Here is a 15,526-nt window from a genome sequence, read left to right as displayed (position 1 = left end):
ATGGTATCTATATATAATTTGACAAATTTAGTGCCTAATAGCAGTAGTGAAGGTTGAATATCTAGAATTTCATCTAAACTATTCAAAATTTTCACCACTATGCAATTGACAAATAATAAGTATGTTGAGTATTTTGTTCCATGGATATTTTTAAATTGAGTAAAATTTAAAAAAAATACATTTAAATTATGAAATATGCATGACCATTTTGAATAAATAAATATATTTAAGAAGAATAGAATAAATTCTAAAAAAAAATAATGTAAGAACACAAATAATTAAAATTAAAAAAATGTTATACTTATTATATAATTAATTCAAACGGTCGTCAAAACGTTTTAATTATTATTTTTTATAGTGGATAGAAATCTTATTTGGAGAGAGAGAGAAAATGTTATTCACGATGGATTATGATAGGAAGAAGAAAAAAAAAGTGTTTATGTGGGACCAACCAAGGCATGGCGATGCGAAGTATGTATGGATAGATTTGTCTGAAATCCTCGGAGTCTATGTAAGATGATGTAAGTTGTAATGTTTTAGTGTGTGAGTGAATGTGAATGTTATTGGTCTCTGGAATTCCCAAATCATCAGAGTGAGTTTCAGCGAGCATGGCTTCCAACCTCGCTGCGAATATGGCCACTTGCTCTCATCTCCTCAAAGTAATATTCTTTTCTTTTCTTGTCTTCTAGTATTGTATATAATAATATGCATGCTCCCTTTTCAATTAGGAAGCAGCATCTGCTGGAGCCAAATTGCTTTGCTTTCCTGAGGCCTTCTCTTACGTGGGCACTATGGATGGGGACAGCGTTCTTGTTGCTGAACCATTGGATGGACCTATTATGAACCACTACTGCTCTTTGGCCAGGTTCTATTCTTTCTTTTTTTTGCCTTTTTTTTACTCTCCCCTTCTCTTACACAATACTATTCACTTCAGAGAATCCGACATTTGGTTGTCACTTGGAGGCTTCCAAGAGATTGGATCCGATCCTCAACACTTGTGTAATACTCATGTTATCGTAGATGACACCGGCAAAATTATAAGCTCTTATAGAAAGATACACCTGCAAGATCACTAACTATTTGGTATGCTCCTCCTGAATTGAGAAATTTTACTGCTTTTTCTTTATGCTGTTGATATTTTATTCATTTTCTGTTATTTGAAGGTTTGACGTAGATGTTCCTGGTGGAAGGGTATACAAAGAAAGTAGTTTTACAGAATCAGGTAGGATATTTACTCTCTATGCAGTATTAAGACTAGATGATGAACCTTTTGCCTTGCTTTAGTCCTCCCTCAGCGTAACTCTCTTTCTAGAAAATCTGAGGGAAAAGGGGAGGGGGAGTGTTTGAAAGAGAAGATAAGCACACTTGGATATGATATGCACCATGAAGGATGGGGCTTTCATGTGAATTTCTTCTGTTTTGGGGATGTTTTCAGGCTGGATATTGTTGCAGTAGACAGTCCTATTGGACGTTTGGGCCTCAGTGTTTGCTATGATTTGAGATTTCCAGAGATGTACCAATTGCTACGTTTCCAACATGAAGCACAGGTAATAAGTGGAAATATTACTTTCCTGCTTAAAATGGGTTGTCTACAATCTAAATTTTTCTTGTGTTTTACAACATCCAGGTACTACTGGTGCCTGCAGCATTCACAACAGTAACTGGTGAAGCACATTGGGAGATTCTTCTTCGTGCCCGTGTAATTGAGACTCAATGCTATGTAAGAATTCATTTTTGCATCTAATAATACTGCCCTTCCCCTTCTTCTCCCATGCTTCCACCATCCCCGGCTGAATGTGCTTAAAGTATAATCATTGGATTCGACAAGTATGACTTCTTGTGTATTCATGCTAATTAATTATAGTTTCCAGAATTATGGCTTTGTTTTTTTGTTTTTTGTTTTAATGTATTTGAAATGATTAGAACAAGTTACTTAGATAACTATCTGAGGAAATGTGTTTCAAAAAGTTACTAAGATAATTATCAGGTCATTGCTGCTGCGCAAGCTGGCAAACATAACGATAAAAGAGAAAGCTATGGCAACACATTAATTATCGATCCATGGGGGACAATTGTAGGACGATTACCAGGTAAGAAACTTGATAGTTCCTCATGTTCATTGAGTTAATTCATTGAAATTGGAAGTCCACTAACCATAATTCATTCAATTTATTTCCTAGTTTTTGTTCTTTCTTATTGCTTTTGAAATCCAAGTTAAGAGACCTTTCACTACTAAATGGGAACTTCTGTAGTTTCCCAAATTATGGTATTTGGAATTTATGGATCTGATCGTATGTATGACAGTCAAAATAGTTTTCTTTCATGCCTGCAAAATATGAATGGATGTATGAGCTGTGGTTTCAAATTATTTACCCAAGGCATTGACGGAGTTAGTGTTATAGGAGAAGACATAATTTTGCTTGAATTTTCTTGGGTAGAAGATTTTTTTTAATGGTGCTTTCATTGTCCTTCTTGGAGGTTTCAGCTGTTATGAGTTTGTTATACATTAAAATTTCTGTTTTATACCATCATACAAATTTGTCTATTCTTCATGGTTCAGACAATGTATTGCTTGCTGTAGTTTTTATATTGCTATTTTTCTTTTGTTTTAAAACCAGGGTTTACTGAATTCCATGATTGGTTTTATTTGTCTTTTTCAGATCGTTTGTCTACAGGCATTGTAGTAGCTGATATTGATTTATCATTTGTTGATTCAGTTAGAGAGAAAATGCCAATTGCTAAGGTAAGTTTGTAACATCTATTTATAGCCATGGCACTTATACATTCAATCAGGGATATGAATCAAGCAATGGTAACAATGCATTATTCAACACTTTTTATTATTGCATAAATTTCACATAAGTTTCACTAAAAAAATCTGTCTGCTTTTAGCGACACCTAAGTGAAATTCACATCATAATAAACAATGTGTTGGAAAAATATGTGGTTAACAATTCTCTTGTTTTTATTGGAGCAGTACAGCTTTTGTAAGTAGTATTTCCTTACTCATACATTTGTTTCTTTGGTTTCAGCAAAGAAAGCCAATTGACTTCTGGAAAGCTGCATCTCTATAGTTCTTATTTGGACCAGTCAAGAAGGGGGTAGCTTATTTAAATATGGAATTTCTATGTACCAAAAGTAAAATATGGGACTTCCATATTAGATTCCCTTTAGGATGGTATCTACAATTATGAATTTCAGTCTTCATGGTAATAAGTACTGTCTTATCTTCTACTCATTTGTGCATGCTCCATGTTATGTGTGCTGCAAGTTCCACAGAATCAAGTATCATTTTCCACAAATTGAGGTTAGATTCATTGCATCCAATTTTCTTTTTTGTGCATAGCGTATCGATGTTTAATCTTGATGAAGGGTATCATTCTAAACTAAAAATTTTACGCTTGGAAATTTGTAAAATTATAGGTTAAAAAAAATAAAAGGAGCAAAAATTAACTTAACAAGTGGTTTGCTTTTAGAATCCTAAATTGATAAGCACCCAAACACTAGGGGAAGCCTTCCTTAAAAGCTAGTTGTTAAAGGGGGGGAACCAAGCCACTTAAGTACTCCTCTGAGCATCCCATACTACTCAATGGGACTTAGGCATAATACCAAGTTCTTATCCTAGCACTGCCCTTGAAAGTTGATGCCTGAACGGTTGACAGCCTTTTTGGTTATTGATGTATGAGTTATGTGAGAAAAAGAATAAGTAGTTTGTTCAAAATGAAGCAGAGAATGAAGGGAAATTACTCAAGAAATTTAGTTGTTTTCCTTCTTTTTCCCTTGAGGAAAACTGGAAAAGGGAAGTCAACTGGGAAAACACTATGAACATACACGATTTTTTTTTCTTCGTTTATCAATATACTATAATTCATATGGTTGACCTATAAAGTATCTTTTGGAAGAAATGGTAAGTATAAAGGATATAATCCTGCATAAGTAAAAACTATTATGAAGAACAAAGTTGTTCCTATGAGTATTTAATGTAACTATGTTATAAATTTATCTAAAAATTATTTTAAGTTTGCTTGAAAAATTGATAGCTTTTATTCCTTTTTTTATAAAGATGTTATTCAAAATAAAGTGCTTGTATGGATATGATTCATAATGATTTGTCTTTTACGCCAATAAAAAGTTATTGTCATTAAAAAATTATTATTGATATTTTTTATCAAAAATTATTAGTTCTTAATTTTATTACCTAAAGTCCTGAGATGCAAATAACAAAGTTTTATTAAATAATGATTTCCTTCGGCTGATTAACCCATTTGGATTATTTAAAACAAAATCAAAATGAGTTTCTTATAAAACAATTTACTAGCATGAGTTTGCTTTGATGATAAACCCGATCAAATTGAAAGTTTGATCATGTGGCAGGCTCTGTAAGCATCATACTATGTGGAGTTACAATTAATGATTACTACATCAATCACTTTTTTTTCGTAATTGTTACTTTCTAACACATTATTTCTTTATATTTTATACGTTAACAAATATACATTATGTATTTGTATAATTAGATTTATATTTAATATAAGAATTTTTGTCATTTTATTATGTTTATTTTCTAAAGTTTGATGTGATATTTTTTAATAATTTGAATAAGTGTATTTTTTAATGTAATATTTATATTTGATCAGCTTAGATATTTTCTTTAAAGAATTGTATATAAGATTTGTTTACTTGCAATTTTTTTATATATTCATATCTTTATAATATACTTTAAAAGAAATCACAAATTGAAAATTCATAAAGAAGTCACGTGATAACACATCACGTTGGACGACTTTAGTTCCACTAAGTAAGCAATTGTGAATTAAGAATTATAAAATTGGTTTGTTATTTAAAATGAAAATAAAGAGTTAAACGAGAGAAAGATCACGAGTTCCAATGCTAACATGAATTGATAAAATATAAAAAAGTAACAATCATGAATTGCAACTTCACATTATGAGCTAGTTTGTCTAAGTTTATTTTTAAAAATAAATAATTTTGTGATTTTCTAATGTTTCTCTAAATTATTTTTATTTAAAATAAGTTGCTTTTTGTTTTTTCTATAAAAAACAAATCATATTTATTTTAAAACTATTTTTTTGACCTTAAATAAGCTCAGCCTACCCTGCTACGTTTACATGGTATGTCACCGATCAAACTTCGGATTTAAAAAAAAAAAATTAAAAAGACTCATGTTGGTAAAAACTTTTAAAAGGGACCCATTTAAAAAAATGTAATAGGGACCCAAATAGGTTTTAACTTCCAACGCCGGCTGGGAACCACGGAGGCAGGGACTGCTATTTCACAATTCCATAGGGACACGAACTCATCATTGATTCCCCGAGGAATGGGGGGAAATGTAATTTTGTATTCTTTAACTTCTTCGTCCGATCTTACACTTAAACATATATATATATATGTAAAGAAAAACGCTGTGAAACAGATTATAAAAAGAAGAGCAACAATTAAAAAAAAAAAAACTCATTCACAGATGTAGGTAAACTATGAACAATGAAATATGCCTAGGAGAAAACAAACTATCATAGTAATTTTGTACTGAAAAATTCATGCGCAGGACTCCCAAGGAGATCATCATAGGATCTTTTGGCAAGGGAGTCTTGCAATATGGATATTTGACCTTCCTTCTCGAGGTTGTTTTCTTCAAGTGTCTCTATCTTCTTCTTCAATACATTGACCTCTGCATTCAACAGCATATTCTGCTCACTGTATTGTTTCACTTGCTCCCACATATAGTCTCTCTCCTCTGTCACTTTGGGCAGTTTTCCCCTCATGATAGTCAATTCCCTGTTAGACTCTTGCAGATCATTTTGAAGGCAGTTTCTACTCTCATCTTTCTTCAACATCTGACATAATAATTTTTCAGGGGATTGATCAAAAGGCTCAAGTAATAGCAATTGAAAAAACTACCAAGCCATTTTTACCACAGGACAGCCAATAACAACATAGTACCACCATGTATAAACATCTATTAGATGAATTTAATTAATAATTTTCAATACTATGGAAACTTCCTGACCTGAAGTTCAAGGTCCTTCAACTTGTGGGTTACACTTGAAAGATTATCTAATGCATTTTGCACCTCAGATCTAAGTATGTCATTTCCTCTTACTGCTGAAGCAAGTTCAGCTTCCATCTGCTCAACTTGGAGCTCTTTAGAGTACAGCTTCTCTCTTAATAAACTTGTCACCAAACATTCTGCTTTAAGTTCAGTTCTTAAAATATCCTATACAAGTAACAACATGATCCATGAGAATTTCAATAAACAAACTATCTAAAACAGGTTTAAAATAAATAAGCAAATAGATAATAGTAGAATAGAGGATTTACAATATGCGCTCCCCTAAAACTACTATTGAAGAAAACATCCTGAAGAAACTCACCTCAGATGATTGATCATTCAGTGTAGCTAATTTACCAGCGTCGATACACTCTGATTGAAATTTACAAGTCAATGGATTTGACTTATCTTTCAACAAAGAAGACATCATCTGCAAACTCCTAGTTAAACCCTCGGTGCCACTTTTGAGTCCCTGAATTTTAGTTTCAGATTCAACAATAAATTGCCCATCTAAACCATTTCCAATCACTTCTCGATCCGGCTGAACATTTTGATGAAGACGGCTTCCTTTCCCTTTAACGAATTCCAGTAACTTTGAACACAAGTATGTGCTTTCATTTAGCATTGTTAGGCCTTGATTCTGAAGGCAGTATATGCGGGCACATAGTTCTTTATCTAGTCTATAAGTAGCAGCAACACTTTCTTTCCCGTCACCTTTTAACCGGTTTAAGAGTATTATATTCTCATGGCGAAGAGAATCTGCCTCAAACCTGCAAGACTCCAACTCCTTTCTCAAGGCTAGTTCTACTCCTGTTAATCTCATTTGCTCCATTCGCATTTTTTCAATGTGATTGTCAACACTCTCAATGGGATGGTTCCTACGAAGCTCCTCGCTAAACCCATCTTGTAATCCGGTTATTGACTTCTCTTGCTCACTGCAAGTTCTTAATAATCTGGTTAGGGACTTGTGTAACTCCTTGCACTCCTTCTCCTTCTCTTCAAAATTTCTAAGGATACAGTCCCTATTTTCTTCTGCTATCTTGTATTTCTCTTGTAGTTCCAAGAGATTTTGCTGCAAATCAATAATCTCATTTTTCATTATCTCTGTCTTATCGGTCAATCCCTTGAGTTGTTGGTCAGTAAATGCCATCACACTTTTGCTTTCCATTTCCCTCTCACTAAAAGAGGAGACTTCCCTTTGAAGTGATACATTCTGCTCTGCAAGCTCTCTAACTCGTTCACGAAGCCTTTGCTCTTCTAACTGGTACTTCTCAAGCTTAAATGACCAGTCACTTGACCTCCTGTCCAATTCCTTCTCCAATGCTGACTGCATCTCATTCTTTTCTTTTTCTAGTCTCTGAGTACGAAACTCCAGTTCTGTCTTTACACGTCTAAGTTCTTCCCTGGCAGAGACTCTTTCTGCAATTTGAGACCTTAGATGGGTTGAAACTTCCAGAGCCAAGCTTATTTTCTCCTCTAGTAGATGTCTGATTGTCTGAATCAGTGCTGACACATCATAACCACCATCAGGAAAAAAGCTATCTCGTTCCAGTTTCTTTGAGAGAAGAATAACCCTCTCCTCAGCCTCCTTCGATCTTCTCATTAGTTCTGCATCCGCATCCTCTTCAGCTTCATCACAGCTTAAACCCTCAAAATTGCCATCCATGCCATGATAGCCATTTGTCATTCTGTAGGGTTCATCCAACAAATCATTTTTTGGCTGAGCAGCATCAAAATCAGAGTCATAGTGTCCATTCACAGATCTAGAATAGATATCTTCAATGGTGATTGGATTATCCACATTAGCATTCTTTGAACATGGCTTAGCGAGATCACAAGACTGAGAAAGTCTCTCAATCACATTCTTTGCAAGACTCCTCGGAGACTCTGGTCCAAACCCATTTTCTGTCCAATCTCGGGATGAGAAACCAAGACGGGTAGCTTTAGCTTCTCTAAATGAATGAGTCCTTGGTTTATCTTTGACTCCGTGAGTTGGTGAATTTGGTGCTGTAAGCTGAACTTTTGGAGGAAGCTTCACACCATAATTCCCTTGTCTGCTATTATTTCTTTGTGAATTGTTCCTGGGTCTAATTTCCTCTGGATGCTGCTCTCCATCAATGTAACGATCCACAATCTTACTTGAAATGTTGCTGGAACAAGTGGAAGAGTTCCCTGAGGACTCATGATGAGATCTTGAAGAACTAGGAGACCCGGGTCTCTCGTATCTGTGCAAATTTTGGACAGAAGGCACTGCAACTTGTGTTGGCTTGTCTCGCTTTTGTTTCTCATAGTTAGGAGCCTGAGAACTGAAATATACACACAGAAAGTTCAACCAAAATAAATGTGTAAAATATAACTAAATGAATTATACAAACATGGAACGAATTTCAGTTCAGTCAATGACTCACCGAGATGAACGCTCAACTTGTTGATATGGATCACTGACAATGCTACTTGAAGGAGACCTGGTTGAATCTCTGAACTGGTAAGTAGATGATGACAATGACCTGCTCCTTCTAAGATCCGGACCAGCAGAAGAACTCTGGTTATCAGAAACATGCTTTCGAGATTTTGAGAAGAAGCCCTTGGGGCTCTGGAAATAATCCTCAGACTTGGTTTTACCGTAAGCCTGATTATTATTCATTCCAATGTCTGAAAAACTATCCCAGGCCGCTTGCTTATTTGTTGATTTTGGTGGAGCTGCATCGTTGTTACTTCCACTGCTAGATGCAGAAGATTTGAAAAAGAAGAATTTCTTCATGTGTTACCACAAGCTCATCAAATGAGTCAGCTTTCGGAGAATTCAAGGGCCAGGGCTGATGACAACCTACTACAGAGAAGAAAAACATAAAAACAGGCAAAACAAAATTATACAAACCAGTGTTGCAAAACCCACCACCAATTGAAAAAAGAAAATAAAACAGAAGAGAGAAAGAAGATCACACTAAGGAGTAGCAGAAACACGAGAGACCAAAGAGAAGCATCGATTATTTGATTTCAGCAACGTTCAGTTTTTTCAAAATAAAAATTAAACAAAGAATATCAAAACATAGAGAACAGATACGAACAGAGACATTAATTAAATATATTGGAAAGAATCCATCCAAGTCCAACCAAGCTCATGCAGTGAACGAAAGACCACAATATCCCCAAGACCCACCCCCACCCCTATCAGTTACATCTAAAACTCTGTTTCTTGGACGATGATGGCTTTGATTTTGATTAATTCCATCAGCTAAACAATTACAGCATGAGAAAGAAAAGGAATTATCGCAGACCTAGACCCTAAAATCAATCAAAGAAAGTTGTACAGAACCTGAAATTGAGGGGACAGGGTTACGCTTTTCTTGAGGCGAGAGTGAGGGGAAGAAAAAGAGAGAATTCAGCTTTTGGGATTCTGATTGTCCTTTTTCAACTTTCACCGTAAACAAACGGAACAAAAACAAAATGAGAGAGAATGGCTCACCGGGTTTCAAACGGTCAAAAAAATTTCCACTCGTACTACTGCGCTGTCTCTAGCAGAAGAAGAGTTTGAAGAGGAAGAGCAATTATGGTAAATAGTTCAAAAAATGGGGGGAATTAATGATTTTACCTTAAAGGGAGGGATTTAATGAGAGCCAGGGAAGGATAAAAGGGTCATCCAATTAATTTCAAAAGCGTGGTGCCGCGCGGAATATGCGTTGCAGGAGCGGCTGCAGCCTACCACTATCGTTCCAACTGGGGCCCCACACCATATAATAACGGTTTCATTTTTGTAAACATATTTTATGCTATATTAGAAATTCTTTTTTATTTTAAACTAAATATTTAAAGTCAACAAAAATTGATTTAGTTGATAAGAAAGAGAATTTAATTTTTACTAACAATCAGAGAACTTGGTCAATAATATGTAAATACTTCGGTATATAAACATGTTTTCTGATACAATTATTCTGTTAATAAGAATTTAATGGGTATTTAATGTAATAAGTTTTTTTAAGTTCATATTTCTATACATTATTAATGTAAAGATTTTTATACCGTTGACTCATTTATTTTTATGTGTCAGTTAACTCATTTAAAATTACCTCATATTTTTTATAGTAATTATTATAAAAAAAATCATACAGGTAACTCTCGAAAGGAAAATTAACCAAGTGAAAAGAAAATTTGCAGAAACAAAGGTGACTGCCACATCTTTGTTTGTTTAGTTGTGGGCATTATGCACCAGCTGCAAGACGAATGATTTTTCACTCCAATTACTATTAAAGATAACAAAAGGTACCAAATTGAAAAGGTAAGGCCACGCATAATGATGTGTCATAAAAGAGAAACACCCCCGGTGAAAGAATGGATGCCATATCATGCTTAAATTAGGGTTTTAATTTGCTAATTGACCAAAAAAAATACTTTAATTAAAAAATGTCTTATAGTAATTATACAATGTAATCAAATTACAAATTATTATATTTTTTAAAGATAAATATTAATTATTAGTTTGTTAATTTTTGCAAAAGGAAAAGATTTGAATTCATAATTTTTTTTAAACCATCAAATTAATCTTATAATTTTTATTATAATTTTTTTAAATAAACCTTGATGAGTGACTTCACAACAATGCAAGAAATCCCAACTAAGTTCACGCTCCTATATAATTGATCTCAATACCCTCACCAATAAAATATATTCATTAATCCAGAAAATTAAGAGAAGCATAAAAGGCGATAATATCTGCAAGCCTACATGATGTGACCAACTAAAAAATTCATATTCTTTCTTCAATCAATACAATTATACACTTGTTTTTGAGAGACCAAGGAACCAAATTGTAATTGGAAAAGGCTTGAACCCCCAGGATTGAATCACATTCAAGTCATAATATTTTTCAACCTTTTGAAGTCATCAGCTCTATTGCAAAAATAATACCCATTATCTCAACAAACAATAAGTTCTAAATAACCATAGGAAGATTGAAACAACCAATAGCAAAGTCTATATATATATATATATATATATATATATATATATATATATATATATATATATATATATATATATATATATATATATATATATATACATGTTTATTGACTTTTACGATCATTATTTTAAAAGAAAAATATTAATTTACAATTTAATTATAAATTAATATTATATCTATTAATTTGCTTAGAAATTTTAAATTGTTTAAACTTACGGTATAGTGTAAATGTACCAAAAACATTATGCAATGTAAAAATAAAAATATTATTATTTAATTATAAATTATCATATATGATAAAAAAATTATTTTTAAAAATGATATATATATATATATATATATATATATATATATATATATATAAAGAGCTTTTACATTGCTAATGTATAATCATTATTTTTTAGAAAAAAGTTATAATGTAGTTATCAATTTATTATGTATTATAAACAATCATTTGCCTTGTATAGTGAAAAAGATTCATTAAAAAATCTTATTTCATTTACTTAAATAACATTGTCTGGGCATGATTGGCGGAGCATTAGGATGGGAGAAAAAAGAGGATAATTATCTTTCACTTCTCAGACAAGGAGTGCACAAGCACAACTAAACTACTAGGCAATAGAGGCATCAATCCAAGTTTGGGGTTTTTACTTGTTAGATTTGACTAAATCCGTCAAACAATCCACTCAAAATTTTATGAATTAGATTGGGTCATATTTGTTTTTTTTTTTTTAATAATTTTGATCTAAATCTATCCAATTATAAATGAGTTGAGTCAGTTAATAAGGTTTAAAAAAAATTAAATTGTGACATATTTAACTAATAAAATTAATGATCTTAATATTAATATAATATTAAATAAAATATTGTATTAATATAAAAAACATAAATAAAATCAAGATAAAAATAAAAATAAAAATAAAAAACTTAAAAAATATAATGATTTAATTTAATAAATTATATGAGTTAAAAATTAATGTGTTTTGCATTTAATAATCAATTTATATATAATAATAAATTTAATTATATGATATGAATTAAATAAATTCAAAAAAATAAAATCTTTTACTCAATCCATTTATGACCGAGTCTTAATTGAATTGAATTGAGTTTAACTCAAACACTTTAAAAAATTCAATCCGTGAAATAATTTGGATCACATTGAATCATAGATTTAGACCCCTGAAGACTCCTAATAATATTGCGGGATTACTTCTTACTCTACTTAGAGTGTGTTTTACAAAATTATCTTATTTTTTTATAAGGAATAAATCATCTTAATCAAACATTAAAATATTATGTAATTTGGTTTTGTTTCATTTAAATAGAATATTAATTTTAAAATAAAATAAACTAATAATTTACGGCTTAATTTAATTTAGTTTTATAACTTAAATATGTGTGTATATATATACAAACTAAAAATTATATTATAATTGTGTTTTAATCTAAATTATTTATAATAAGACTTGACAGTTAATATGTACTCTTTTCATTTTCACATAAATAAATAAAAGTATTACTAGAAACATCCACATACACTCACATATGAATATAGAAATATCAAGGGGATTTGACTCAAACTCAAGTCAATTACTAATGTGAGAAATGAAAATTATAAATATAAAATACTAAATATATTTGAATAGTAAAAAAAAAAAAAAAAATGTATGACTTTTTAGTCATATGACTACCAACAAACTTGTAATTTTAGACATGTATGTATAATTATAATTTAAATGTATATATATTTTTTCTCGTAATTAACATTATTCTAACAGAAGTCATCCTATCGCTCTCTGTATTACATATACCTGCGTGTAATTTGTGTTTACTTGAATGTATTAATAGTGTATTTGGTTTTATGCTTGGGCTATAATTTTTCATAATTTGGATAATCTAATAGCTATAGCTTTTACATTTCGAATGTAATTCTTTCATTCTTAACGAGTTTTCAAGCACGCTATTAATTTCTCCCAACACAATATTAATATTATCTTTTTGACTAGATTCACCAGAGTATCTCCTAGCTTGACTCACCAAAATATTTGGTTAGATTGTCATTTTTCAATTAAATTTTGTGCATATATATGGGCGCGTCTCATGTCCCCACTCTAACGTTAGTGTCTCTCATATATATATGTTTAATGTTTTTATACTCTACATTAGTACAGAGATGGCCAATATGCCTAGTTAGTTAGTTATCAAACCAAATAAAAAAATACATTTTTATTCCCCACCCTATAACTATTTAAAAAGAAAAGAAGAGAAAAGAAAAACTATAAATTTCTCTGGTCGATCATTATGTTGTGCTATTTTATCGTTTTAGTATACAATACTGAGTTTCTTGTTTTGCTTTCTCATGATTCTGTCTGGCTTTGGGAGAATGGTGTGAGGTGTCTGGTTTGTGATCTAACAATGTCACTTAGTGGATGCTACTGACCCCAGCTATTGCAATATATGGATTTTCATCAAATGAAAATAAAAGGGTGTTCATCAAATTATATTTGCATGCATGACCATCATCCTGTCACTGAGTGATGACTACTCACGCATGCTTGCTGGGTTAACGTCGTGCTCATGCAACCTGGACATTTACCTAAGTGTGTTTGATAAGTTACTTTAGTTAGTCTATGCTTTATTTTAGTGGCTTATTTAGCTAAAGCATAAATATTTGAATAAAGTTGTTTTTATTAACTCATGACATTTTTTTCATACATTATTTATCCTTATGATACTTTAATAAAATTTCTTAATTGCTGTTTTCTTTAACATTTCACAGTTTATTTAACTATTACAATATTGTTTATACAATGTATTTTTAATCTTAATAAAATATTAATAAGAGTTCAAAATCAACTAAAAACAAAATATATAATTATTTTAAAATATATTTGTATATGTAAAAAAAAATTCATGATGTTTTATATTTATTAGCTAGCAGCTAATTTTAATAATAATTATGTTATTCAGTACAAATAATGTTCACATGAAAATAGATGAAATTAAATTTAACAAAAGAAACTATGCATGATTTTTTTTGTACTTTCTACCAAAAGTATCTTTCACATTTGTTTGAGTTTTTTCTTTAAAACAATATATATAGAGATAGAGGGCGGATCCATATATATTTGTGGATGGACAAATATACTCCCTCATCTCAATAAAGTCACCTATTTAGGTTAAAATTTTATATTTTTCACCCTTAACTTTATATGTTTGTACCCTTTACTTATTTTCATCTGTTATTTTACTACTTATACCTCTTATTTTTATGTGTTTGAACTTCACTTTTCTTATATATTTTTTATTATTTTCTTTACATATTGATTTGAAAGTTTATTTATTTTTATCTTTTCTCCAACAAAATCAGTAGTTTTTTTTTTGTACTTACCTCATATTTTATATTGCACAACTAAGTAATTTGATTCACGGTTTGTTGTTACATTTTGCTTCCTTTATAGATATATCTTGATTAAGCAGTGATAATGTTTTCTTGCAATTTATGATCTTAATATTTATCTTTATCTTTATATATATGATAATTTTTTATTAAATTTTTGTTAAAATACATTGTCCTTACCCCACTGGCCTCGGGTACTAGATTTACTAATTAATATATATATATATATATATATATATATATATATATATATATATATATATATATATAATCAAATTTAAAACATAATACTTGATTTGACATCGAATATATATTGATATAATCTAATAACATCGTTAATGATTCATATTCATGACATGAATTTTTATGAATGAAGCATGTTAATAGATTTATTGTTAACTTTAATCTATTTAAATCCTTCAATAAATGGTTTAAATATAAAATATGTAAACACCTAATTTTATTTAATTTTTCCTATTTTACTTTATCTTTATGCTAATATTTTATTTTTCTTTCTCACATAATCAGATGACTTGGAATTAATGGGTCCAACAACTATTTTTTTTTCCCTTTTTTAACCTTTCCTCTCAATTTCCGTCCAATTGGGTTCACAGAAGCCCGAGTGATCATTTTCTTTCACTTTTGGGATAATTGGATCATCTTTCAGCTCATTCTTTGAGCACTCCTACGTGCACCAAGTGAAATTGTTGGGTGGCATTTTTCCAATTTTACCTTTTTGATTCGTATGAGATGATTCATATTCATACGATGATTCGTATAAGTTCAATTCAAGTTTTTTTTAATTTTTTTTGAAAAATATTTATAATGAATTAATTTAAAATTAATGACCCAAACAAGAATCGAGCCTAACCAACTGAGCTAATGAGTCAATTACATTATAAAATAAATAATGTTGTTATATATAACACTAAAATTTATAATGTATATCTAATGTAAATTTAAATAATAAATTTTGTGACAATTAATTTTGATATAACTCATACGAATTATTTAATCCATATATTTTTTATAAATAAAAAATATTTACTATTACAAAATTTAATATATATTAAATTTTGTAATAGTAGATTTT

General features: G+C 30.7%; 2 protein-coding genes across 6 annotated transcripts; one reads left to right on the top strand and one right to left on the bottom strand.

The window, feature by feature from the left end:
- The first annotated feature begins 375 nt into the window (after positions 1–375).
- On the top strand, positions 376–3,207 carry LOC100804890 (deaminated glutathione amidase, chloroplastic/cytosolic). Its single transcript, XM_003555583.5, has 9 exons — positions 376–659; positions 729–865; positions 935–1,063; positions 1,164–1,226; positions 1,439–1,547; positions 1,628–1,720; positions 1,988–2,090; positions 2,661–2,743; positions 3,033–3,207. Exons 1-9 carry the CDS (start codon positions 609–611, stop codon positions 3,072–3,074), a joined length of 810 nt encoding a protein of 269 aa, XP_003555631.1. The 5' UTR covers positions 376–608; the 3' UTR covers positions 3,075–3,207.
- Positions 3,208–5,326: 2,119 nt separating this feature from the next.
- LOC100804358 (golgin subfamily B member 1) lies at positions 5,327–9,706 on the bottom strand. 5 transcript variants are annotated; one of them, XM_006606504.3, is made up of 5 exons: positions 9,537–9,706; positions 8,479–8,897; positions 6,393–8,376; positions 6,029–6,235; positions 5,327–5,855 (listed from the first exon to the last, which is right to left on the bottom strand). In XM_006606504.3, the coding sequence occupies exons 2-5, from the start codon at positions 8,829–8,831 to the stop codon at positions 5,532–5,534; spliced, it is 2,868 nt and encodes a 955-aa protein (XP_006606567.1). In that variant the 5' UTR covers positions 8,832–8,897; positions 9,537–9,706; the 3' UTR covers positions 5,327–5,531. The 5 variants fall into 5 exon arrangements, with proteins under 5 accessions (XP_006606567.1, XP_006606561.1, XP_006606562.1 ...); XM_006606498.4 differs by having other exon boundaries at positions 8,479–8,900; positions 9,387–9,697; XM_006606499.4 differs by having other exon boundaries at positions 9,387–9,697.
- Between the last annotated feature and the right edge of the window lie 5,820 nt (positions 9,707–15,526).

Source organism: Glycine max, chromosome 20 (assembly GCF_000004515.6).
Source record: "Glycine max cultivar Williams 82 chromosome 20, Glycine_max_v4.0, whole genome shotgun sequence".
Taxonomy (NCBI): Eukaryota; Viridiplantae; Streptophyta; class Magnoliopsida; order Fabales; family Fabaceae; genus Glycine; species Glycine max.
The sequence above is the reverse complement of the archived record's forward strand: the minus strand, read 5'-3'. Positions and strand labels throughout refer to the sequence as shown.

Bases quoted from the DNA above. Each gene is read 5' to 3' on its own strand.
- LOC100804890 (XM_003555583.5), top strand. From the start codon at position 609: ATGGCTTCCAACCTCGCTGCGAATATGGCCACTTGCTCTCATCTCCTC. The intron at 1,548-1,627 runs GTAATAAGTGGA...TACAACATCCAG, and splicing joins GTTTCCAACATGAAGCACAG to GTACTACTGGTGCCTGCAGC. The intron at 1,721-1,987 runs GTAAGAATTCAT...GATAATTATCAG, and splicing joins TAATTGAGACTCAATGCTAT to GTCATTGCTGCTGCGCAAGC.
- LOC100804358 (XM_006606504.3), bottom strand. From the start codon at position 8,831: ATGAAGAAATTCTTCTTTTTCAAATCTTCTGCATCTAGCAGTGGAAGT. The intron at 6,236-6,392 runs GTGAGTTTCTTC...TTACTTGTATAG, and splicing joins TGAATGATCAATCATCTGAG to GATATTTTAAGAACTGAACT. The intron at 5,856-6,028 runs GTCAGGAAGTTT...TTATTATGTCAG, and splicing joins TGAAGGACCTTGAACTTCAG to ATGTTGAAGAAAGATGAGAG.